The sequence below is a fragment of the Mastigoproctus giganteus genome, chromosome 3 (genome assembly GCF_048544385.1).
Source record: "Mastigoproctus giganteus isolate SK-2022 chromosome 3, ASM4854438v1, whole genome shotgun sequence".
NCBI lineage: Eukaryota > Metazoa > Arthropoda > Arachnida > Uropygi > Thelyphonidae > Mastigoproctus > Mastigoproctus giganteus.
In genome coordinates, this window is record NC_143577.1 from 174681408 (window position 1) to 174706281 (window position 24874).

Sequence of the window (24874 nt, forward strand, 5' to 3'; positions counted from 1 at the left end):
ATAGCATCAGCAAATATTCTTGCACCCTTTCTATTTAAATGTATCCCATCCCTGTTAGCAGTCTCTCCTGTTAACAAGCACAGACCTGAGAAAAATTCTACCCCATGAGCCTTGCACAATCTCTCCAGGACCGAATTTATTGACAAAGCTCTTATCATATACTCCCTCCTATAGTGTCCTGGCAGAATTGCAGACACTTTCAAATTCAACCCTAACTTGCAGCTTTTTGTCAACATTGACCTGTATTTGTTAAGTAATTACACCGTTCTCCTACTCTTAATGTCATTAGTGCCAACATGTAGAACGTATCATCTTTTGTGCCCTTAAAAGATGATATCTGCTCTACAACGTCATCAACTTTTTCCCCAAGCAGACATACACTGGTCCTGTTCTACCCATCCTTTTTTGCACAATATATTCCCCGTTTCCTCTGACAATAGTCACTGACGACTATTGTAATTACTTAACAAATACAGGTCAATAGTCATTGACCTGTATTTGTTAAGTAATTACACCGTTCTCCTACTCTTAATGTCATTAGTGCCAACATGTAGAACGTATCATCTTTTGTGCCCTTAAAAGATGATATCTGCTCTACAATGTCATCAACTTTTTCCTCAAGCAGACATACACTGGTCCTGTTCTACCTATCCTTTTTTGCACAATATATTCCCCGTTTCCTCTGACAATAGTCACTGACGACTAGTTCCTGTGGGACCAGTGCATTCTGCCTTAGGGATTGCCGCTGTGTTGCCTGATGTTCAAGTGCAAGCTCTGGCATTGATGTGGGCAGCTGAGGGCTTGATGTGTACTCCCCCCAATTTAAATCCTTCGAGGGCATCTACCCTGTTCTTCACGCTCTCATAAAGGCCCATAACAATGCTAAGTTGCCAACCAAATTTTCTCACTCCTTACATCGAACACACACAAAGACTTGGCAATATCATGTCCCATTCCTGATAGCTCCAAAATATCAAACAAGCAGTCCATTTCAAAAAGCTGTGATTTAGAGGACAACCATCCCCCTCAGTTCTCCCCCAAGCCACAGCACTCCCACGAGCCTTTTTGCTTTGCTGCTCTGGGGCATGATTTCGATACAATTAAAAATATTACACTAAACTTGTATCCCAATAAGTTTGGTGTAATATTGAAATTTAGAAATAAAGACAACCAAGTTGGAAAATTTACTACAAAAAGTAAGTAATCTTTAATGAGAGGATATTTTGATATGGAGTATTATCATGTTGGAAAGCACCGGACTGGCCCGATAAAACTGCCACTGTGTAGGACTGTCACCATCATCCAGTGGAGGAAGGTAGGACTCGACATTCATATAATAATGACTTTGGTCCACAGCTATCAACACAAATCATACTACATGAAATATTCCAAACTGTAATGTTACCATCTGTGAACTTCACAGCTGGAACAACACATTCTGGGAAGCTCTTGCCCACATTCTCCAGGTCCAAATGTATCCATCTAAGTGGAAGAGCGGGTGCCATAACTCTTCACTACACAACACTAATATTCACTGATCCATAGTACAACTCTGGTGCTCCCACTGCCATGTCAACCAGCAGGCACAGTGTATTAGTGATAGGTTTATGCTGCAGTTCTATAGAAGAAATTCACAGCATGAATTTCTTTAGCTTTTTATGCCTTAAGGAAGTATACATAAATTACTTGTGGCTCTTTGGGTCACCAAAAATAGGTGATACAATGACATCATCAGTTTTTACATTTGTTAGCCACAGCTGATAAGGTTTTAATTCAATCATACGTGATACAATGACATCAGTTTTTACATTTCTTTAGCCACTGCTGATAAAGTTTTAATTCAATCTGTCATCTCTCCACAAGAAAATCACCTTTAGTCTTCCATTTTCACAACGTGCTTCCAAAATTAACTTAGAAATACATAATTGCTGTGTAATAGTATGTCATACAGATATTTGTCTAATGACATCCCACTTTGTCCATTAACAGAAAACTACTGTACAATTTGGAGCAGTATGACATTAAGGGACAGTTGCTACAATGGATAATGTTTTCTGTATTTATCAATGATACTGATGAAAGTATATCAGGCTTAATGTCCAAGTTTGCAGACGATACGAAAGCTGGTAGGGTTGTAAATAATAGTAAGGATGGTACACTACTGCAACAAGATCTAGAAAAGTTGAGCAAATGGACTGAGAGGTGGCAACTGAAGTTTAGCATTGACAAATGCAAAGTACTGCATATGGGTAGCAGTAACCCCAGAATAACATACCAACTGTGTGGTACTACACTCAGGGTAGTGGAGAATGAAAAAGACCTCGGGGTAATTTTGCAGTCAGATAAAGTTTTCTGAGCAGTGCAGATGGGCTGCAAGAGTGGCTCATGGGGTCTTGTCAATGATATATAGGAATTTTGCTACCAGGCATAAGGAGGTGATTATCCCATTGTATAAGGCAATGGTCAGGCCACACCTTGAGTACTGCATACAGGTCTGGAGACCTCACTTTAGGAAAGATATGGAGCTACTAGAATGAGAAGGGTAATGAGATTAGTGAGTGGAACAAAGGGTTGCTGTTACGAAGATAGACTTAAGTTCTGCAAATTGCAGTGTCTAGAGACTTGGCACCTGTCAGGTGATCAGATTGAGGTGTATAAGGCCTTGAATGGTTGGAGCAAGCTCAATGCTGATGGGATTGTTCCTGATGGGATTGCTCAGATTCAGAAATTTGCCTTTAGCCAGCGGGTGGTTGATTGCTGGAACAAACTACCATCTGTTGTTGTAGAAGCTGACAGCTTAAAAAAAAATTCAAGCCTGAACTAGACAAACGTTTGGAATGAATAGATGGGAGAAACGGAAAGGGTTTTTTTTTTTTTTTTTTTGGGTAATGCTAAATAAGCTTGCTTTCTTGCATCATATGCCTCTACTAATGCTAACTCTTTCCTCTGGCTTGACCTGCTGTATATAAGTATTAACTAAAGATAAGGTTATATTCCAGTGTGAGTGTTGAAATAACTTCATAATAAATGTTTCACTGGATTATATATTTCAGTCTTGTTGCTGTCTTAGCAGGAAGCTTTGTTCCTACAAGTAAAGAAACAGGCTTGGAGTTGTGCAAAATTTAGAAATGGCACTGTTCCACTAAGTTGAATTAAAATTGCAAATACTGTTTTTAATTGAATAATATTACCAAGAAAATTAATCCATTATTCATTAAAAACTCAAGGCACTGAACATTTTTGGGTTTTACTGAAGCTGGTTGCTGTCAAATTATTTCAACACTGCATTGCAGCATAACCTTATTTCTTTACTTTAGTACAACAATGGACAAGCAGCACAGTGTTAAGGGATTTAACATTTATGTAATTTTCATTAAGTTTTATGTCCAAATGCTACTTGGCTGCTCATTTAGACCCGATAAGTTTATTCACAATTTTTAAATGAAGTTGCTGATTGAGGACGACGAGGGTCAGTATGATTGGGGACCTGACATATAGAAACTTTCTTCATTCCAAAGTCAAAATTCAAAGTGTTATGCTCTTTCTTGTGACATCTTAGAGATACTACCTATATAAAAGGTGGTTGACCCTCTGCCATTCATTACAGTGTCATGGACCTTAGAGATCAATTACAGTGACAGCTGAAGATTTCTAAAACCCTGCATCACCTTAAAGGCTATACTAGCATGATGAAATTCAAATGATCATCTCTTTACTTGTGAATTTGATGGGACATCATCACTTAATGTATTCACCATATCATGATACATGTCCTTGGGTATATTGGCAGGCCTTTCTCATAAAGATATTTAGTGACTAAATGATAGAATTTTTTTTTCATTTTTTTCAACCAGGCTATACTAGCATGATGAAATTCAAATGATCATCTCTTTACTTGTGAATTTGATGGGACATCATTACTTAATGTATTCACCATATCATGATACATGTCCTTGGGTATATCGGCAGGCCTTTCTCATAAAGATATTTAGTGACTAAATGATAGAATTTTTTTTCATTTAAGTTTTTCCATTGACATTATCACCTTGGACAACTAAAAAAAAAAATATATATAAATTACTGTACAACCTTTAAATATGGTAGTTCAATATATAAAAGATAAATCATTATACACATACATTCATGGATTTTAGCTCCCTATTTTTTTAATTAACTTATTTTTTTAAAATTTAGGCTCCAAACATACAAGTGAAAAAGTTTCGGGTCAAAATGCTCGAAACTTTTCTGCAATTCCTCATACGTTAAAGAGAGGAGAGCAAAAAAAAAGTTTTTACATAACATTTTAGTAAAACTGGTTTGAAACTTTACAAGGTTCTCCAAAATCCATAAATTACATTTTTTTGTGAATTAAATTATGGTTTTTTAAACAATGAATAGGATCATCATCATCAGCCATTTTCAATCCACTGCAAGATGAAGGCCTCTCCAGCAACTTTCCAGTTCCATCTGTTTTGCACAATGGCAATCCATTTTCTATACCCACAAACTCATGAATTTCATCTATCCATTTCCACCATTGTCTTCCAGGTTTTCTTCTAGCTCCTCTTGGGTAGCATTCTGTTATTTTCTTAGTCCATCTGTCATCATGTCTTCGAGCTATGTCCTGCCCAAGACCATTTTAGTTCTTTAGTTTTGAAGAGAATGTCCTTTATTTGAGTTTGCTGCCTAATCCATGTGTTTCTCTTCTTATCTAACAGTCTGATTCCCAATACAATTTGTCCCATTCTTCGCTGTGTAGTTCTCAGCTTCTCTTCCATTCTTTTGGTGAGTGCCCAAGTTTCACTTCCATAAGTCATGGTGGGAAGTATACATTGGTTCATTATTTTACGTTTCAGACAAACTGGGATATTGCTCCCCAGTATGTGACTATATTTTCTGAATGCTATCCATCCAAAATTTATTCTTCTCTCGACTTCCAGCCATTTATCATTATTACAGCTAATAACTTGTCCTAGATAAGTATATGATTTCACCTTTTCAATTACTGCTCCTTCAATCATTGTCCCTTTCTGTGGCATACTTGTTCATCATTACTTTTGTTTTAGTCATATTCATCTTTAGCCAAAAATCCTTACTAACTGTGCATAACTGATTAAGATTTTCTCTAATTCTTTTGGGATCGTGGCTTATGACCACAATGTCATCTGCAAATCTTAAGTGGTTTAGGTACTCTATTCACATTGCCTCCTTTCTGCGACCTGTCTAATCTTCTGAAAGCTTCCTTAAGGGCAGCAGTAAACAACTTCAGAGATGTCTCCTTGTCGAACTCCTTTCTCAATTTTAAATTTGCTACTGTCTTTGTCTAGTCTAATAAAGGAGATAGCGTTCTCATATATTTTCTTCAAAATCATAATATATGGGGTATATGCCTTGTCTTTCCAGTGCCCGAAACATTGCCTTATGCTATATGGAGTCAAATACCTTTTCATAATCCACAAATGCCAGGCATAATGGTGTTTTATATTCATTTGTTTTCTCCATTAGCTGTGATATTATATGAAGGTGATCCATAGTTAAGAATCCTGTCTTAAAGCCAGCTTGCTCTTTCGGTTGATTCTCATCAAGTATTCTTTCTAATCTGTTAGTGGGTTTTTTTTTTTTTTTTTTTTTTTTTAGGAACATTAACAACTAAGGCCATATTGCTCCGGGATATGCGGTCATCATTCCCTGACCTTTCCACCTCCACCTTATTTGGTGGTGACGAGCTCAAACCCCGGTCTAATCAATTGATTGATTGATTGATTTGGTAGTTGTTGGCGCATCGGCTTCTGTGGCCATATTGCACCTCCCAAGGTTTTTGCAGTACTTTGATCCAAGCCCGAGGCGGGAATCGAACCCGCGACCTTTGGGTTGCCGGGCAGGTACTTTACCCACTCGGCTAGCCCGGTCGGCCCGGTCTAATCAAGAAGCATGTGCTATGCACTGCTGCTCCTTCCCACCTGGCTACGGAGGCACCACTAATCTGTTAGGAATGACCCTTGTGAACAACTTGTATATGTGGGATATACAAACTAATTGGTCTATAATTTCATATTTCTGATTTATCTCCTTTCTTATGCAGCAAAACTATGATTGCATTATTCCACTCCTTAGGCATCACACCTTTTCTAATGCATTTTGTGAAGAGTCTTGCCAATTTTTGTGTCATATCTTTTCCTCATTTTGTGTCATGTCTCTTCCCCAATTTTAACAACTCTACAGTAACTTCATCTTCCCCCAGGGCTTTCTGATTCTTCATTTCCTTCAATGCATGTTCTACCTCATCAGGAAGAATATCGGGTATGTCGTATGTGTTACGAATTTTCAATCCATCTTCCCCACTGCTGGCATCATTCCCTTGCTCCTTGTATAATTCACTATAGTAGTCTTCTGCTATTTGAATTATGCCTTCTGTGCTATTTATAAGTACACCATTTCTATTCTTCAGTTTCATTTGTCTCTCTGTATTACTGCTCATGGCTGCTGATTTAAGTCCTTTGTTTTCCCTTAATGCTTGTTACACTTTTCTTGTGTTAAATCTTCTTATGTCCTCTCTGAGTCACTTTCTAATGGCTTTGCATGACTCGGTATACTCAAATTTTCTCCTTGTCAGTGTTTATCTTGCTCTTCATTTGTTGCCTTTGGTTCATCATGACACGTGTTTCTTGACTAATTTTTCTTCTTTGGATTTCTTTTTACTTATAGATTTCTTGGGCTTTATCACTTTCACAAAGTTGTAATATTCCTCATCAATATCTTGGTCCTGAGCAGTCTGCAGAAGCTCAAACTTGTTCTTAAGTTCCAGTACATACTGCCTTTTCTCCTCTTCTGTTATCTCAAAGACCTTCGTATTATTTACTCGAGTCAGTTTTTTTCCTTTCTTTTCTTATATCTATATCAAGTGTGCATCTTATCTTTCTGTGATCACTTCCAACATTTACCGTATTCAGGATGGTAACATCATTCACAATATATCTTCTGTTAGTGAGGATGAAATCTATTTCATTAGTTGTTAATCCATTTGGACTCTTCCATGTCCACTTTCTGTTCACCCTTTTCTTGAAAAAGGGTTCATTACTGACAATCCTTGAGATTCTGCCAATTCCACAAGTCTTTTCACCTCTTTCATCAATTCCAAAATTTCCTATAGTTCCCCTTTCTGTGCTGTTTTATCTTTTTCCAACCTTAGCATTGAAGTCCCCTATAATGATAGCGTAGTGGGTTTTCTGCTCATCTAGAAGGCTCAATTTCTGTGTACATTTACCAAGTTTAATACCAACATCAAATTATGAATGGGATATATAGTTCAAACTTGAATACATATTAAACATAATAAAGTGCAAGAATTAAAATAAAAAACATCCAGTGAAATACTGTAATAGAAAGACTTATAATAAAACTTTAATGATCTAATATAAAAAAACCAAAGTTAAGTTCAACAGAAATCCTCTCAAAGTGCAATGTTCAAAATACTGCATCATCCCAAGCATTGGCTATAGTATCAGTTAATTGTGTGATATGTTTAATAGCATATGGTCTGCTGTGTAACCTGAGGGAGAATAAATTACAGCATATCAGATTCTACAACCATTCAAACAGGAATAGTATGCTATTATACACTTTTCAGGTGGAAACAACTGTTACCTTGCTGGCAGCATATGGCAATTCATAATCTTCAAAACCAATTGTAGTGAACTGGTGCAGATAGTTCTGCAAGGATCAACATTCAACTAATAGCATGTCAAAATAATGCCACTACGGAAGCAGCAATACATACCAACATTTATAGTGTAATTGCAGCAAACTTAATAAATGTAGGAATGATACAGTCCATCACTCAAGACCATAGGTATCAGGAGTGGGGGGGGGAATAGTTCTCCCACAAAGTGATTGTGTGAGGAACTATCTTGCTATCTGGTGCAATACAGTAAAATACTAAAATGAAATTATGATGCTGCCAGTTTTAGACCAAAATATTTTGTAATGGCTGAAGGAATCCAATATGCAGTCAAACCTGCTATTTAAGGTGTTCAAAATCTCTAATCAATGCTCAGGGGATACAGAGAAACACTGCAATATTTGCATACAGCCATTAAGAACAAGCAAGCAAACTTATAAATGGAATTCATCCTCCACCATGACAATGCCTCCCCACAGTAAACTCAATTAGGTGAAGTGTTATGAAGTTATGTGGAGTATGGAAAAAGGAGTTGGGTATCTCCCTTACAGTTTAAATCTCTCCCCACCCTTTCAATTTCTATGTTTTAGTCAACTGAAAGTACCATTGACATTGAGTAGAATGCAACTAGTTTCACCAACAACTAAAGGAATTTCAAAGAAGGTATCTGATATATGATGAAACAACAGGATGCATGTCTCAACAGTGAATATCTTTAAACTGGTTTCTGCTGAACTTACTCCATACATAGTTTAAAAAAAAAAAAAAAAAACAGAAGCTTGATAAAGTACAACCCCGAGGAAGTAAAAATTCATTGATGATGCATAAATAAAATATCTTCAACTTACTCAAAACAGCTTCACTATCCCCAGATCGTCCTAAATATAAAATCACAAACATTAATTTTCAAATTCTTGCTACATTAAAATTCTTAATAAAAACTTTATTTTAGATCTTATTTACAAAAGAAAAATTTATTAAAACAAAGGTGGTTATCACTTAGTGTAACAGGAATATGCTGTATTCTAGATGTTACTCTATTCATAATTACCATGGACAGAAAATAGTGTTTAATTAAGGATTAGTACAAAAGCTTTTTCTTCTCAGTACCAAGTTAGTCACTCCGCCCCAGTTTAGTATATATCTTCAATAGAAATTACTTTTCTCTAATCATGCTATGCCTTCTATTTGAAAAGGCATAATACCAAGTTTAATACCAACATCAAATTATGAAAGCACTTTTCTAGGCATTTTCAGATGTAGTCAGTCAGTCAATATCAGGCACAGTAAGCTGAAAATTTTTTAGGAAGTTCCAGTTTGCCAACCAACAACTTGACCTTAGAATATATGCAATTATAAATAATTATATATTACAGGAATATCCCAGTACTTATTACCACAATTGTGTTATGTCACTTATTCATTATTAAACTGCATGTACAAAGTGCCAACCAAAAGTTATGAGAATGTAGTTAAAAATAAAGATTAATTGACAGATATTTGCATCAAAGAAGTACTTTGCCTGGGACCTTAATTCACCAAGTTTATTGATTGCACCACAGCTTGGGGGGAAGAGAGGTTGAAACTTGGTTCTTGCTCAGAAACACTGTCATTCTAGTGTGTGTATTTCTGAATTTTTTTTTTTTTTTTTTTTTTTTTACAAAACAAGTAAACTGCAGCCATTATCAATCCATTGCAGGATGGAAGCCTCCTCAAAAATTCATGCTGAGGGAAATGGACCATAATCTGCTACGCTGGTCCAGTGCGAGTTGGAAGAGCGACCGTATTTAGCACTCGGGGGCTTGAACCCCAGTCAACTCAAAGAGCGTGTGCTGCTGCATTCCTGCTCCTGACCACTTGGCTACGAAGTTGTTTTACTATGCTTGAAACCTCTGTTATTCTAAATTACTCATTTCAAGAAATAACACAGAAAGCTGGACAAGTCTTCACTAAACAGCTCAGATATGTGATTAATATAACACTGAACAGCATAATGACTTCTTCATTAAAAATAAATAAAATAACAACGTAAACTAAGACAAAAGTACTCTATAACCTCTTAGCTGGAAAAATTTGTAATACTGATTGTAACGTTATTATTGGTTTAGACTAAACTAAAGGACAGGGAACAAAAACTTTTCTTCAGAAAAAAAGCAGTTGATTAGGCAAAGTTTAAATTTAGTAATCACACAATCTAAAAAGGTAACATTTAGTCCACTTTTAACATTAAATTCAAAAATTTCAGCTTACATATAACAAAAAAGGTCCAGACAACAAATAGCCTAAACCTGAAAGTAAGTGAAATATGAGGTGTGACAATAAAGTTTCTGAACTGAGGCAATAAAAAAAAGAAAATATGGAAGTTCAAAAACAGTTTTATTTTTATTCAAAGTAATTGCCTGACTGAATGCACTTATTACACCATTCTAAAAGTTTCTTAAAAGAGTCTGCAAAGACATCCAAAGAGATGACATTCAGTTTGGCAGTTACATTTTTTTTTTTTTTATATCCTCATCCTGAAATCTTTCCTTTGAGGGCGGCAGTTTCCACCTTGGGAAAGAGGAAATAGTCCACTGTGCCAGATCAGGTGAGTAAAGGTGGATGGTTGACCTTTACAATGCCATGTTTTGTCAGAAATGTCTTCACAAGTGCAGAATGGGTAGGGGGGGGGGATTGTTGTACAACGTGAACCAGCTGTCTTTATCTTGAAATTGTGGCCTAACCCAGAAAATGTGCTTCAACAGCCTTTGAAGCAAGCACCTGTAGGCACAACACTGCATCGACACTCTCTCTCTCTCTCTCTCTCTCTCTCTCTCTCTCTCCCTCTCTCTCTCTCTCTCTCTCCCTCCCTCCCTCCCTCTCTCTCTCTCTCTCCAGGTACAAATTCCCTGTGAATCACATCATATTTGCTGAAATGCATGATCAGCATTGTCTTTATCCTGGACTTGTGAAAACAAAATGTTTTGGGCCTTGGTGATCATTTTTAAGTCTACTGCATGTCCTGATGCTTTGTCTCTTGGTTGTACTGAAACACCATTTCCAGTGACAATACAGTCAAGGAAATTAGAATTGTCTTATCCAGTTTTGAAGACTGCATGATAGCACTCTTCGTTGCTTCTGCTCATCCATGAGACTGTGCAATCCAAATTTAATAAACAGTCTCCCTATTCATATCTAAATCATCAGCCATCATTCTGAGGGTCAAACAACCATCAATTATCTCTTGCCACAATTTCTCAAACTTTTGTAACTCTGTCCTCACTTCAAGAGGCTGAGGACACCCACTTCTTGGGTCATCATGAACATCTTCACATTGAACTGCTTATATCATTCAAACAATGATATAACTTTACATTTCATCACTATAAACAGTTTAATACATTTCTGTTGCAGATTTTCCCAGTTGAAAGCAAAATTTGATATTAATTTATTGCTCTATTGCAAAATCATGACACGAAATGTTAACATTAATAAAGAAACTGGTTGTTACTTGCAACCTGTTAGCCTATTGGACTCTGTACCACCATCTGTTGGAGAAAGTTTAAACTACAACATACCACTTCCATTTATTTTCAAACTCATTGAGCATGACTGCAACAGCACTAGTTCGGAAACTTTATTGCCACACCTTATAGACTCTGGTTGGAATTACAATACATTCTAAACTGTTGGTATTTTGACCCTGTCGCCATTTTGAGAATGAAACCCATTTTCACATATAAGTAACCAGTAACTTACTTGCTGTGCAAGAAGGGAATCCTCTAACTAAGGTATTAGGCATCTGGCGTCCCTCATTATCTACACACCAGCACATTCCAAGTGAGTCAATACACTGAATCGTTTCCCAGGCTCCAGTTTCCTTACTACATCTACATGATTAGAGAAAATAACATGTTTATTCTAATGAAATGACAAGCACATAGGAAAATAGATATTTAAACATAATGAGAGCTGGTGTTTTAAACAGTAAAATATTTTATCATAATAAGAAAAAAACTCTACATTAAGATTAACTAATGTATTCCATATTTATACAAAGTACAACGTAAGCTATTATTTAAGAGCTAAAATACAAACTTAATAGTTTTTATTTTAGTTATTAAATAGAAATATAATGATACAGATTTAGCTATTAGAACCACAAAACTATTTTTCAGTGAAAACAAGCAAATGGTAGCCACAGAACTGGAACAGCTAGATGCAGCTGTTAGTAATAGTTAATACTAACTGAAAAATTTGCAGCATAAATTCATCATATTTATACATATGGCAAGTCCATGCTTAATAGTCACTGTTAAAAGTTTCCACACTATGAACAAACTATTAACACTATAGGTGATTACTACAAGAGAACCTTGCAGTATGCAGCTTTATGTTCAATGAACTGCAGGCAGCTGGTCACAGTTCATCCTGTGATCATACTTTTCCTGTTGTGGGTCAGGTGCCAAGTCATTCACTGACGGTACATTTTCTTGACAATTGTATGCATCCATAGGAAACTCTGCTGTAGCTATGTTTTTTCAATAGCCTGGAAGAACATGTTAGTCAATTTTCTAGAGTGGTTTTATTGGCTGGCAAGCCTAACTCTTAATCTAATGCATAATCTTATTTGCTATTACAATGCCCAGTGTTAGAGATTTAATGCTGAAGAGTATATGGTATAAATCCAATTTATACCATACACTCTTTAAACAGAAAACTTCTAGATTTTTTTTTTTTTTTTTTTCAGTGACCAGTCAGTATGATATAACACAATAATATATAACACAAATATGGGAGCATTTGTGTTATATATTAACTCTGTGTCACATAAATCAACATATACATCAAGGTGATTATCAGTGGAAATATGCTAAAGGCAGAAGACAAAGGAAAATCAATGTTTGGAATATGCATGTTTATTAAAAGAAAACTGTAGCTGGAAACTTAATAATGTTGGTGTGTTTTCCCCTGCAAGCAGCACTAATCTTCTGAGGTAAACAGTCTTGGTGTGCTGCTGGCATATTAGCACTGGCACTTTGTAAGTCCGAGATCCCAATGTGTAGCTTGTGAGCTACCTGTGACTCGTAGCTATTCTGAGTGGTACTGAGTGGTTTACACAGAGTGATCAAACATTTTCTTAAAAATGTTAAGACTCTCTCTCTCTCTCTCTCTCTCTCTCTCTCTCTCTCTCCAGTGAAGCTATTAGAACCACAAATGGGAAGGGGAAGGAGAAACTCTTGTCACTTTCAGCAGATGGGAGTAGAGACAGGAAAGGGAATGTGTAGCACCTACACAAAGGGGAATATGCTACACCAGAAAATCATAACTCACATGTGGAATTCATGCTGTGCTTAATTAAAAATAAACTAGAAGAGCCTTTAAAATACATTATGGGGGCCTCTTATCTAGCAAGCATAGGGTATGAAGGTTGGCAGTTTACAGAAATTTCTGCACTGTAGTTTTCATCAGAATTAAACAAAATTGCTTAGATTTCTGTTTACTCATGTAAACATTAATTCAACAATTAAATCTGCAAAGTGTAAAGCAAGCAGAAAAGGGTAGTTAAGCTGTGATGCCCACTAGTAAGTTTTATGTAAGTTACATCAAGAAAAAGTGGAACACTGTGCTTGCTGATTTTTGCTAACTCTCGTAGTGGGTGCTCCACAAAAGACTAATGTTCATTCTTAAATGAAGGATACTTTTCATAAAAAGTTCCTATGCCCTTCATGTGTTTCTCTGCTTGGCATGCAGTACAAGAAATATAAGCAGAGGTTTACACTCTGCAGGATCAAATTCTGCCCATTTCCCTAAGAAATGCACAACTGTGTTGTCACACTGTTAGCTAGGTGGCAATGAAATAGTTACAAATGAAGTTGTCACTTTCTCTAGTGACTGTACCAAGCACAAATGGAAATTTATTTTATTAAACATCCAAAATGGAGAAATACATATATACAAAGTTATGCATGCATTTCTCCTCTGTGGGAATCTAATAAGCAATTACAGGAATTAAATTCTGAACGGTAAAGTAAATCAGAACTTTTTAATTATTAAGACAACCTAACAGTTAAAAAAAAAAAACTTCTGAAAAAACTTCACTCACAAGTCAAGTTGCTTATGCACTGTATGTTTCCTGGGCCTCAGAATGCCTGTTATTCAGTTATTTTCACATGGATGACAATGTTTACAGTACCTTCTTATTTCTTCCATGTGTTCCACTTCTAGACCTTTGTCATGTTAGTTTTGTAAGAACAATTAATCAGTAATCTCTTGAGACCTCAAGACTGCACGTAGCATAATGTATTAAAAAATAATATTTAATTATATTAGTATAAAATTAAGATTTACAAAGTGTAAATAAAAGAAATGGAACAGAACAAACTGTCAGAATAGTATAAGAGACAGATTCAATCAAGAAAATAAGAGTTAACAAACATATCTCATTCAAATTCATTTTTATGTATGATTTTCTTTAAATAAATTAAATCAAAAACTTACTTTGGTATAAATGTCACCAAAGAGGAATTTGTACTACTCTTAAATTTTAATTCTCTTGCTTGCTCACATCTACTTCTTGCTGAAATAAGATAAATTAAACAGATAAAAAAAAAAATCTTATGCAAATTAATTTTAAAAATAATAATATATAATTCATAAAATAAGCAACTATTAAAAGGTAAAACAATAAAATCTACCAAATGGCATGATGCGCTGATGAAATAAGAAAGAGTTGCATAGATGATAAGAAAACTCTAAGGCAATAAAAGCAGTATAAGCTGAATAAATTTATTTCTAAATGAAATATACACAGATTTCTACATATGTAGAATATTCCAAATTTTTATTAAGTTCTCATTCGACACCCTATGCCAGGGGTCGGCAACCTTTTTAAAGTGAAGCCATTTTTGATCAAATTATAAAAAAAAGAGAATCTGAAGAGCTGCACCTCAGCTCACGCTGGGAAGAGGAGGGGGGGCAAGAGTTTTTTAAGAAATGGAACAGAGTGGGTAGGTGTTTATTAAAAATATATATATATTTTGAAATATTATTTATTAATACTGAAAAAAAAAAAAATGTAACAAACATCCAATTAATGTGACTTTTGCTGATGAACTTCTTGAGCGAGTCTCTCAACATCATGCGAGTATGTCGTAATTAAACATGCTGAGCTTTAAACATGCTTGCATTGTTCAGATGACGGTTTCTTGATTTATTTTTAAAATAGTTCATGTTCAAAAATATTTGCTCGCAGAAATATGTCGAACCAAAAACTGAGAGTAGTCCAAATGCAAATATTTTCAAATTTATATATGGGTTCGGCAAGCTACTACACACATCGAACACAATTTGGTCTGCATTTTAAACTCATCTATCGCCATCCATTTGTGTAGAATTCCACTGGCAGCCTTTTGCCTCTCCAAATCCTCAATTTCAGTTTTAAGGCATTTTAGTCTTGCACTCCACATGTCCTTGATTTTTAAGTCCTCTTAACTCCAGGCGCCTCCGTAGCCAGGTGGGAAGGAGCAGCAGTGCGTAGTACATGCTTCTTGATTAGACCGGGGTTCGAGCCCGTCACCACCAAATACGGAGGATGCGGAAAGGTCAGGGAATGACCACCGCATGTTCCCGGAGCAATATGGCCTTAGTTGCTAATGCTCCTAAAAACCAAATAACAAACAAACACCTCTTAACTCCATTTCAAATTGTGCTTCATATGAGCTGTAAAGAACTGCAGTTACATTTTGAAAGAGCTGCATGCAGCTTGCAAGCTGCAGGTTGCCAACTCCTGTCCTATGCTGACTTCTTTTCTTCCTCTTTGTGTGTCGGTTGCTGACTGATGTTTCCGAAGCAGCCACGAATCGACATATTTTACTGGATCGAAGCAGGTCAGCGGCAGGCCTACAATTTTAAGAAATTGTAGTGAAGAAACTGTTTTTGTCATCAACGAAGCACTCGTTGGGCTGGCGATCGGATTCATTTGTGAAAATCCTCGTTCACATTCACTCAATGAAATTGGTATCATACTCAGAGCGTTCATCAAATTCTTCAATTCTTCCGAAACCTTCTTATCAATTAGGTATTCCGGAAATCCACGCATTTCAGCTCTCATTTAACTGTAACCTAATTGACAATTCTCTAACTTCACTTTCACTAAATGCCAACAATTCATGTTAGAAGGATTAATACCTTCGTTGTCATTGTTTTCCATCTCTCGTCATCGGTATTGTCACTAGTTCTTAAATTTGAATTTTTCTTCTTTTCTTTTTTTTGAAACTGTCCAAAATGTCGGAGTCATTCAGATTCAGATAGGGAAAATCCACAGAAGATTCAGGATTCTTCAAGTGGAAACCACTATACAAGAACCCCAGTTCCAGGATAGAAAACTTTGCACAATTCTATTGACTACTGGACTTAATCCCTCACCTAAAAATCAACTGCTGGCACCACCTCTTGCTTGTATGCACATCAGGTTTCTAGAAGCATCAGCAAGAGGAGTCTGTCAGCAGGTAAGAATTTAATCCCCTTGTATTTACCTAAAATTTACCTAATTTAATATCTGGTTTCCAGTGTAACAGTAATTCAAACTTAATACTTTAGAATTATATATTTGTAATTGTAACATTAACTGTAATTGCAATATTGGTAAATTGTAATACTGGTAATTGTAATATTATAATATATTACAATTTGTAACCCTTTCTATTTTCTTTTCCACAAACAGCAGGTCTGATGATGGGTATTGGTAAGATGCCTGAAATGTCACCTTAATGTATAGTAGTTTAGGCAAATAGACTATATAAACTACATTATTAATTTCACGTGGTATATGAGTGGTATTAAATATAGTAATAATCTTAATGGAAAACAATCACGTAACGTTCTTCCCCAACTATATTAAACATGCCTTGGTTCTGATCCATCTATCTTTATTTCAAAAAATATTACCCATTTCCCTGACAATAGAATCTCCCAATAAAACTAAATCACCTTCAACCAGAGCAGTATGCACTTGACTATTCTTATCTGGGACCCAAATCAGGGGTGCATCTTGACAGGTCATGAGATACTTGAGTTCCTGACGAGCTCCCACTTACATTTGTTTCTAGGGCAAACACTCGTTTCTTCAGTGATTGGTACACTCCTTACATCAGGCACAAAGGAGTTGGTGGTTAATTGATTTCCCCATTACTCTGGGAAGTATAGAGGTTAAGTGCAATGAAACAATAATTGGATGAGAGGGATGTCCCATTTTTTAGGAACTGGCAGGATATGAGCAAATTTCCAAGAAGAAGGAAAAACACCAGTGCAATAAGGAAGTGTAAAATGGCAACAAAGAACAGGAGTAAGCTTGGGAGCACAGGTTATATATCATCAGGACCTGGAGCTTTCTTAGCATTAAGATTTTTCTAAATTCTTCTGAAATCCTTTTGACAGAAGACACTGAGTGGAATGTACTGGGACTGGTAGGATGTGGTTTACCAAGATCATCAGTATCCAGGTCCTGAATATAGAATTGAAATCTTTTGTGAATTGCAGTGCTTTTAAACTAGGCATCTGCAAGCAGATGACTGAAGTGTTTAAGGCTTTAACGGATTGAGTAAACTAAATAATGAGAGCAGCCTTACTCCAAACAAAAACAGTCCAAGAGTAGACATTTAGCAATAGTAGTTTTGTTTCATTCAGTAGTGATATGCAGGCATTAGAGGCCAAACACAAAAAACATTTTAAGTTACAGGTTATCCTAACAGTATCTCATACTTCCCAAATGTAATTTTTGTGTTAACTGGTGTGGTCTCTGGTCAATTGCCTGTTTGTTGGATGAAAAATCTGAGTTTCTGGTTGAGTTAGTTTTACACATTATAACTTGGCCATAGTGTGGAAAAAAAAAAAAAAAAAAAGTCTATAAAGATTCCTCATGCCATTGACAAGATTCAAACCCAAGCCTTTCCACTTGGTGTAGGAAGATTATGATTTATAATCACAGTGGTACCAGCAAAAGCAATTCTAGTTTATTACTACATTGGTGAAGATCATATACACATTTTCTTAAGAACAAGACATCATAAAACCTTCATACACTAATTTGGAAGCAGTGCCCTTAGTCAAAATATGCCCCAGAGTATTTTTATCTTATTCTTCCTCAAGCATTTGGCCTGTTTTTTTATGAGACTTACTATATACCCTGTATGTAGTCACTATATAAAGTGGCAATATGAAGTCTGCTTGAATAAGATTATCTTTTGTCAGCTATTAGTGTGTATAACAAATAAATCATGTTACCTGAGTGGTCCGGGTGGACGCCCAAAATTAACTCTCCCCCCCCTGGTAGTTTTTGGTGCATCAGCTTCTATGGCCATAATGCACCTCCCAAAGTTTTTTCGCATTTTACTGTGATCCAAGCCCAAGGCGGGAATTGAACCCACGACCTTTGGGTTGGCAGGCAAGCACTTTACCTACCTGGCTAGCCCGGTCGGCCCAAAATTAACTAAATGGAGCAATCCAGAGGCATCTGGTTTACCTGTGATTAACAGGCATAAAAACATACACTTTGCTATTGTTATTCTTTATTGGGTGGAAGCAACTTAAAAACCCATTCATCACAAGATTCAGTTTCTAAATCTAAATCTTATTTCAATGCTAGAACCTGATCATAGATTTCTGAACATGCTTTAATTGTTTAATTAAATTAAACAATTTACACCTCTTGAATCACCAAGCACTAAACAAGGTACTTAGTGCTTATAGTCCACACTTGTGATGCATATTCTGATGTAGGAGTTGCTGTCATTGTGAAGGCCACATTTATTAACTAGGAATTATTAAAGTTAAAGAAAATTCTTTTCAATAAGTATAGTGATTAAAGACAGGTCTTTTGTCTTTAATCATTTATAAACAAAAATTTTTGGTGAATCAGTCTGCAGTGTCATAACATTCCTGGAGCATAATGTAATTTCCAGCATTACATATCTTCAATTATATAAACCATTATAAATCATGTATAACCATCCTAGCAATTTGACTTCTATGATGTTGTATAAATAGGAGTGAGGAACTAGGATGGAGCTCTGTGGTACCCTGCAGGTGAATAGTGCTAAATCCTGAGGGGAGGAAGAATTATATCACTATAAATTAGACAGATGGATTGAGAAATAGCAGTTGAAATTTTAACATTGACAAATAAAAAGTACTGCATATGCATAGCAGTAACCCTAGAGTAATGCACAACTGTGTGGTACTACACTCAAGATACTGGAAAATGAAAAAGACCTGGGGTAATTGTACAGTCATATATGTCCTGGCAGGCTGTGGCTGTGTGCCTGCCAGAGGACAGCTCATGGAGTTTTGTCAACGATATACAGAAATTTTGCTACCAAGCATAAGGAGATGATTATCACATTGTATAATGCAGTGGTCAAGCCACATCTTGAGTAGTGCATACAGATTTGGAAGCCTCATTTTAGGAAGGATTTGGAGCTACTGGAACTGGTACAGAGAAAAGCAATGAGATAGGTGAGGGGAACAAAGGAGTGCTCTTACCAAGAAAGGCTTCAGTTCTGCAATGATTTTTATTACAAATTATATTTTGTACTGTAAATCACACTTAAGGTCAACAGTGATCACAAAAGCCTCAGGCTTCCTTGCACCATATGGCTAATGATAATAACAGCATTCAGGTGCTATATTGAAGATGGAACAGCTGTTAATAATACGGATGGAAAATCAGATTCAGAAGCAAGTGCCCCTGAGTCTAATGACCATTCAAGCAAAAAGAACAAGTATTTATTAAGATATTAAGGATAAGTACAGTGAACCCCAACCCAAGTTCACGGCAAGCAATGGGTGGTTTAATAGGTTCAAGCATCGCACTGGTTTCCACAATGTTAAAATATGCGGCGAAGTCGCCAGTACCAATTCTGCAATTGCAGAGAAATTTTGTGATGTGTTGGAAAAAATTATTGATGAAGGCTTTTCAACGCAGCAAATTTTTAACATTGCCGAGACTGATCTGTATTGGAAAAAAAAATGGCGAATTGAACATACATTGCCAAAGAGGAAAATACAATGCCAGGTTTCAATGCGTCAAAAGATAAGGCCACGCTCTTGCTTGGGTCAAATGCAGAGGAAGATTACAGATTAATACCACTGCTTGTGTACCATTCTAGAAATCCTTGTGCATTGGGCATCAATAAAGCCATCCTACTCGTGCATTTCTGATCGAACCAGAGAGCATGGATAACAATATCTCTTTGAGAATTGGTTTAAATGCTGCTTCATTCCCAAATCTGAAAAATATCGTAAAGACAAGATTTTGCTTCTATTAGATAATGCTCCTGAACATCCTATGCATCTAGATGATTTCAATTCAAATGTGAGAGTCATATTTCTACCGCCAAACATGACTTCACTCGTCCGACCTATGGATCAGTGTGTTATTTCAAATTTAAAAGCATACTATTTACTCAGACATTGTCTGCAGTAGACAATGAGAAAAATCTTACGTTAAGAGACTTTTGGAAATCTTACGATATTTACCATGCCACCTTAAACATTAATAAGGCCTGGGCGGAAATTACTAAATGTTGTTTAAATGGCGCAAGGAAGAAAATATGCCCACAGCATGTAAAAGGCTTCGAAGGATTTGAAAAAGATGAATCATATGAAGAGGTTACAGATAAGATTGTAAAGGTTGCAGAGCTACTTCAATTGGAGGTTGATGCCAAAGACATGAAGGAATTAATACAGGAAGAAGAGAAGGAATTATTTAATGAACTTATTTACTTGCAGGCAGTGATAGTGAAAGAAAATGCTGACGAAGCTCAAGATTTTTTTTTGGGTAGTTGTTGGCGCATCCGGCTTCTGTGTCCATAATGCACCTCCCAAGGTTTTTGCAGTACTTTGATCCAAGCCTGAAGCGGGATTCGAACCCGCGACCTTTGGGTTGCCAGGCAGGCACTTTACCCACCTGGCTAGCCTGGTCGGCAAAGCTCAAGATAAACCAAATGAGGAGCCAAGACACTTCATCACCAGAGAAATGGCAATGGCATTTCGTGAAATTGCATTGGCAATGGAGAGGTTTGAGAAGATGGTTCCTGACAGCGAACGATTCTTAAAAGTTAAAAGGGGTGAGTGATATGCTTGCTTATTACAAAGAAATCTACAACAAAAAGAAAAAAGCCACCGTAGAGTCATCCATTAATATGTTCTTTTGTAAGGTTAAGCGGCTGACCCCTTTGAAATCTCCACAGCCATCAACCACTGCAGCGGCGTACTTATCAGCTGAAGACGTCGATTCTGACAATGATGCTCGAGAGGCAAAACTTACTGATGTTATGCCTGTCTCCTCTTTTTTTTTGTAATTTTAAAATTTTTTTTTTAAATTGCACAATTTTGTAATTTTTCTTGTGCATGAGATAAAAATTGAATAAATACAATAAATAATTCTATTTACATGTTTGTTGAACATTTCTTTTTTGATTGTCAATTCAGTGAGCACAGTTGCAAATGCTGCACAAGCATAGGGGAAATTCCGACTTACGTAAAATCTGACTTGTGTAGCGTTCTGCGGAATGCAACTGTTACATAAGTTGGGGAGTTTCTGTATATATACTGGTGTTCAAAGAAAATGCATCACCCCTTAAAATTGTAATTGTCATCCGAATAACGTAAGTATATGGCAATATTTCTTACAGGTTGCATCAGATAAGACTGACACATGTAGGTCATCACCTAATATTGCATCAGCTGTTACTTTCAGCTATATAAGCATGCTGTGCAAGGGTTGCAGTCATTCCTTGCCTGTGTCAGGAAGTAGAGTTACGTGCAGTTGACACCATGAAGAAAGAGTGCTACTGTTGCTTTACGTGAGGAAGGATGTTCTTCCCATCATATTGCTTATAGAGTGCCTTGTAATCAGTCGACAGTAAGTAGATTTCTTTCCAAACTCAAGAATACTGGTTCTGCTGATAGAAAAAAACGGACGCAAATGAGTCTACACAAAAACAGGACCAAGTTTTGAAGCACTTATGCTTTCTTATGCTACTTATTCTTCATCTGGGCTGAAAAGAGAATGGGAAGAACATACAGGAGGGTAGCAAGTACAGTAACAGTCAGAAGACTATCTTCAGAAATGGACTTTTAGTCCATCGTCCTAAGAAGAAGCCCCTCCTCACACAAAAAATGAAAAGGCCCAATTAATTTGGTGTAAGGAGCATATCAAATGGACTCCCAAGCAGTGGAAGTCAGTTATTTTCTCGGATCAGAAGAAATTCAACATGCATGGCTCTGATGGAAGACAAACGATTCACCATAGATGTGGTGAAGAATACCATCCAGATTCCCCACCAGCCAAATGATATGGGGATGCATTTCGTATCACAGAGTAGGTCACTTCCAGTTTATAAAAGGTTCTGTAAATGCCAATGGATACCTGGCTATATTGGAAGGCAAATTGCTGTCAACCATTTCGACCTGCCAAGTATATATTGGAAGGCGAATATTGGAAGGCAAATTGCTGTCAACCATTTCGACCTGCCAAGTAACTGCATCTTTCAGGATGACTCTGCTCCTTATCATAGAGCGAAAAGTGTAAGTAGGCATTTCTGTAGTTACTTTAGCTTCATTTCTGCATTAGAGGTTCGACAGTAATGTGTTTACATTTGTTACAGGTGAAAATATGGTTGGAAGAACGGTCCATTACCACTCTTAGCTGGCCAGGAAACAGCCCAGATCTGAATCCTATAGAGAACTGTTGGCACCGGGTGGAATCTGCTGCTGCCAGAAAGAAACCAAAGACCCTTTGTAAACTTCAGGAAGCCATAATTCTTCTTTGGAAGCATGAAATATCAGTTGATTATCTTCAGAAATTGATCTTGTTAATGCCTCGGCGGCATGCTGCTGTCATCAGGGCCAGAGGTGGTTCTACTAAATATTAGTTTGCACCTCTTGAACTTTTCATTTTGTTTTCCATTTAAAATGATAAACTGAAGCAAATTGAGGGCTTTTGATAACATTTCACCCATGATTATTCAAATATTACTTAGCTTTGCCTTAACTATTAATAAATATCTTTTGTTTATATTTCTATTTGCGATGCTAGTCATTAATGTAACATACCATTGTGAAAAAGAGTTAGAAATGTGAAATTCCTAGGCAATGCACTTTCTTGAAACCAGTGTGTCTATCTATGTATATATATATATATATATATATATATATATATATATATATATTTTTTTTTTTTTTTTTATTTTTTTTTTATTATTTTCGAGTTATTATTTTATTTTAAAAATGCCAAATCAAAATCATGGCATATTTCAAAAAAATAAAATAAAATATAATCTATTGTTCTTTGAAGTTTGTGATATTAAAATAAGAAAACTGTTTATTATTATTATTTTTTTTATTGTGTAAAATAAAGCAAAAAACTTGACTAAGGTAAAGAAAGCCAACACAAGAACCATGGGAAACTTGGTGAAACTTACTGGACAAACTGGTTTGCTGCTACTGCAGTTTCTCCCTACATTCTCGGTAAACAGATTGGTAGTGGCAGATTGTTTGTTATTTGGTATTTAGGAGCGTTAGCAAACTAAGGCCATATTGCTCCAGGGATGTGCGGTGGTCATTCCCTGACCTTTCCGCATCCTCCGTATTTGGTGGTCACGGTCTCTAACCCCGGTCCAATTAAGAAGCATGTGCTACGCACTGCTGCTCCTGCCCACTTGGCCTACGAAGGTGCCGGTAGTGGCAGTAAAAGTCGAGAACAATATACTGATTGACACGTAGGCACAACAGATGATGTAATGATTAGTTTTTTTTTCATCATTAAAAGCAGATTATTGGAGTTGGAGTGTTTTTGCTATAAAAAAAAAAAAAAATCCATATTACTGATTTCTTTGTACATTTTTAAGGTTAAATTTCCTAACCTAATTAAAGGACAGGTTAGGGAAAGGTTTCTTTATTTTTCATTATATTTCATAACCTGATGTTAGGTTATGAAATAATAGGAAAAGGTTTCCTTACCTAACTTTAAAAGGTTAAGTTATGATGTAGTAGGAAAATTCTTTATATATATGTATCATAATGTCAATGAATCACTTAATGCTATGTTATCATCTGTCACACCTATGTGTCAATCAATATATCGTTCTCGACTTCTTCTTCTGATACCACACTCCATCTGTTTACCGAGAATGCAGGGAGACACTGAGTAACGGCAAACCAGTTTGTCCGGCAAGTTTCTAGTAGTTTGCCACAGTTCTCATGCTGGCTTTCTTTACTTTTGCCCAAAAAACTTTATTATTAGAAAAACAATGTTTTAAAGAAAATGCAGACGAGCAGTTGACTATAACAATTTAAATGAAAGCATAACAAGGGGAGAGGGAAAAAAAAAAAAAAAAAATTCTTCCTTGCTATTATATCCTCATACTGGCACCTCTTCCCTTCATGTAATTTTAATTTGAATTAATAATGTATTCAAAATCTGAAGATTATACCTGACATAGGGCAACAAATTCCAGGACCTTTAGAGCTGGCAGGAACACAGTAGTGACTATCAGGACATTGTCGGTATTTTGATGTAATATCACAGGTAACAGGAACATTTTTACCATGGAAGATAGGTTCACCTTCAGGACAGGAAGGTGATGGCTTTTTTTCATAAACACCTTAAAATGAAAAAAAATATAATACTACTTACATTCAAATTTTAACATAAGGGCAATAAGATGTCCTTATGCATTTACAAACAAATATTCTATTAAAATAATGTTGGAAATTTACCAATCTGACTGAGAAGGTACATTAAAATATTTATCCTTGTTTGTGAAGCTTTTTTAAAATAAACACTGAAAAGCATTTCAAATAATGAGGGCCATGGTAGTTGCTTGGAGCAGATTACAAAAGGTCATCTATTATCATATTAACATTTATGGAGATCATTTCCAATATTTAGTGGAACTTAAATTTCATTCCCCTTAAAAATATTGTCAATTCCTTAAAAGTTTCTATTATACATCTTTTCTATAACTGAAATTGTGCCAGCACCATTTCTCATGTAAAAATAGCATGAGAATTCTGTTAATTTTCTACTAATTCCTTCAGTACTTGAAGTTAAGTATGTAATTTGTGCTGGAATCAATAAAATCTGTTTACTTGCAGCAACAGTTCAGAAAAACACATGAAGTTCTAATAATGCACTTATGACTTCTTAGATTG

The 24874-nt window shown here is 36.1% G+C and overlaps 1 protein-coding gene across 1 annotated transcript in view; it reads right to left on the reverse strand.

Moving 5' to 3' along the window:
* Positions 1 to 24874, reverse strand: part of LOC150088423 (uncharacterized) — a 291584-nt gene that overhangs the window by 129839 nt on the left and 136871 nt on the right. The window contains exons 14-17 of the mRNA XM_090370152.1: positions 24154 to 24324; positions 14159 to 14237; positions 11417 to 11547; positions 8527 to 8556 (exon numbers count right to left, since the gene is read on the reverse strand). Of these exons, the coding sequence (XP_090226278.1) occupies positions 8527 to 8556; positions 11417 to 11547; positions 14159 to 14237; positions 24154 to 24324 (411 nt within the window). The remainder of the gene's footprint in view (positions 1 to 8526; positions 8557 to 11416; positions 11548 to 14158; positions 14238 to 24153; positions 24325 to 24874) is intronic.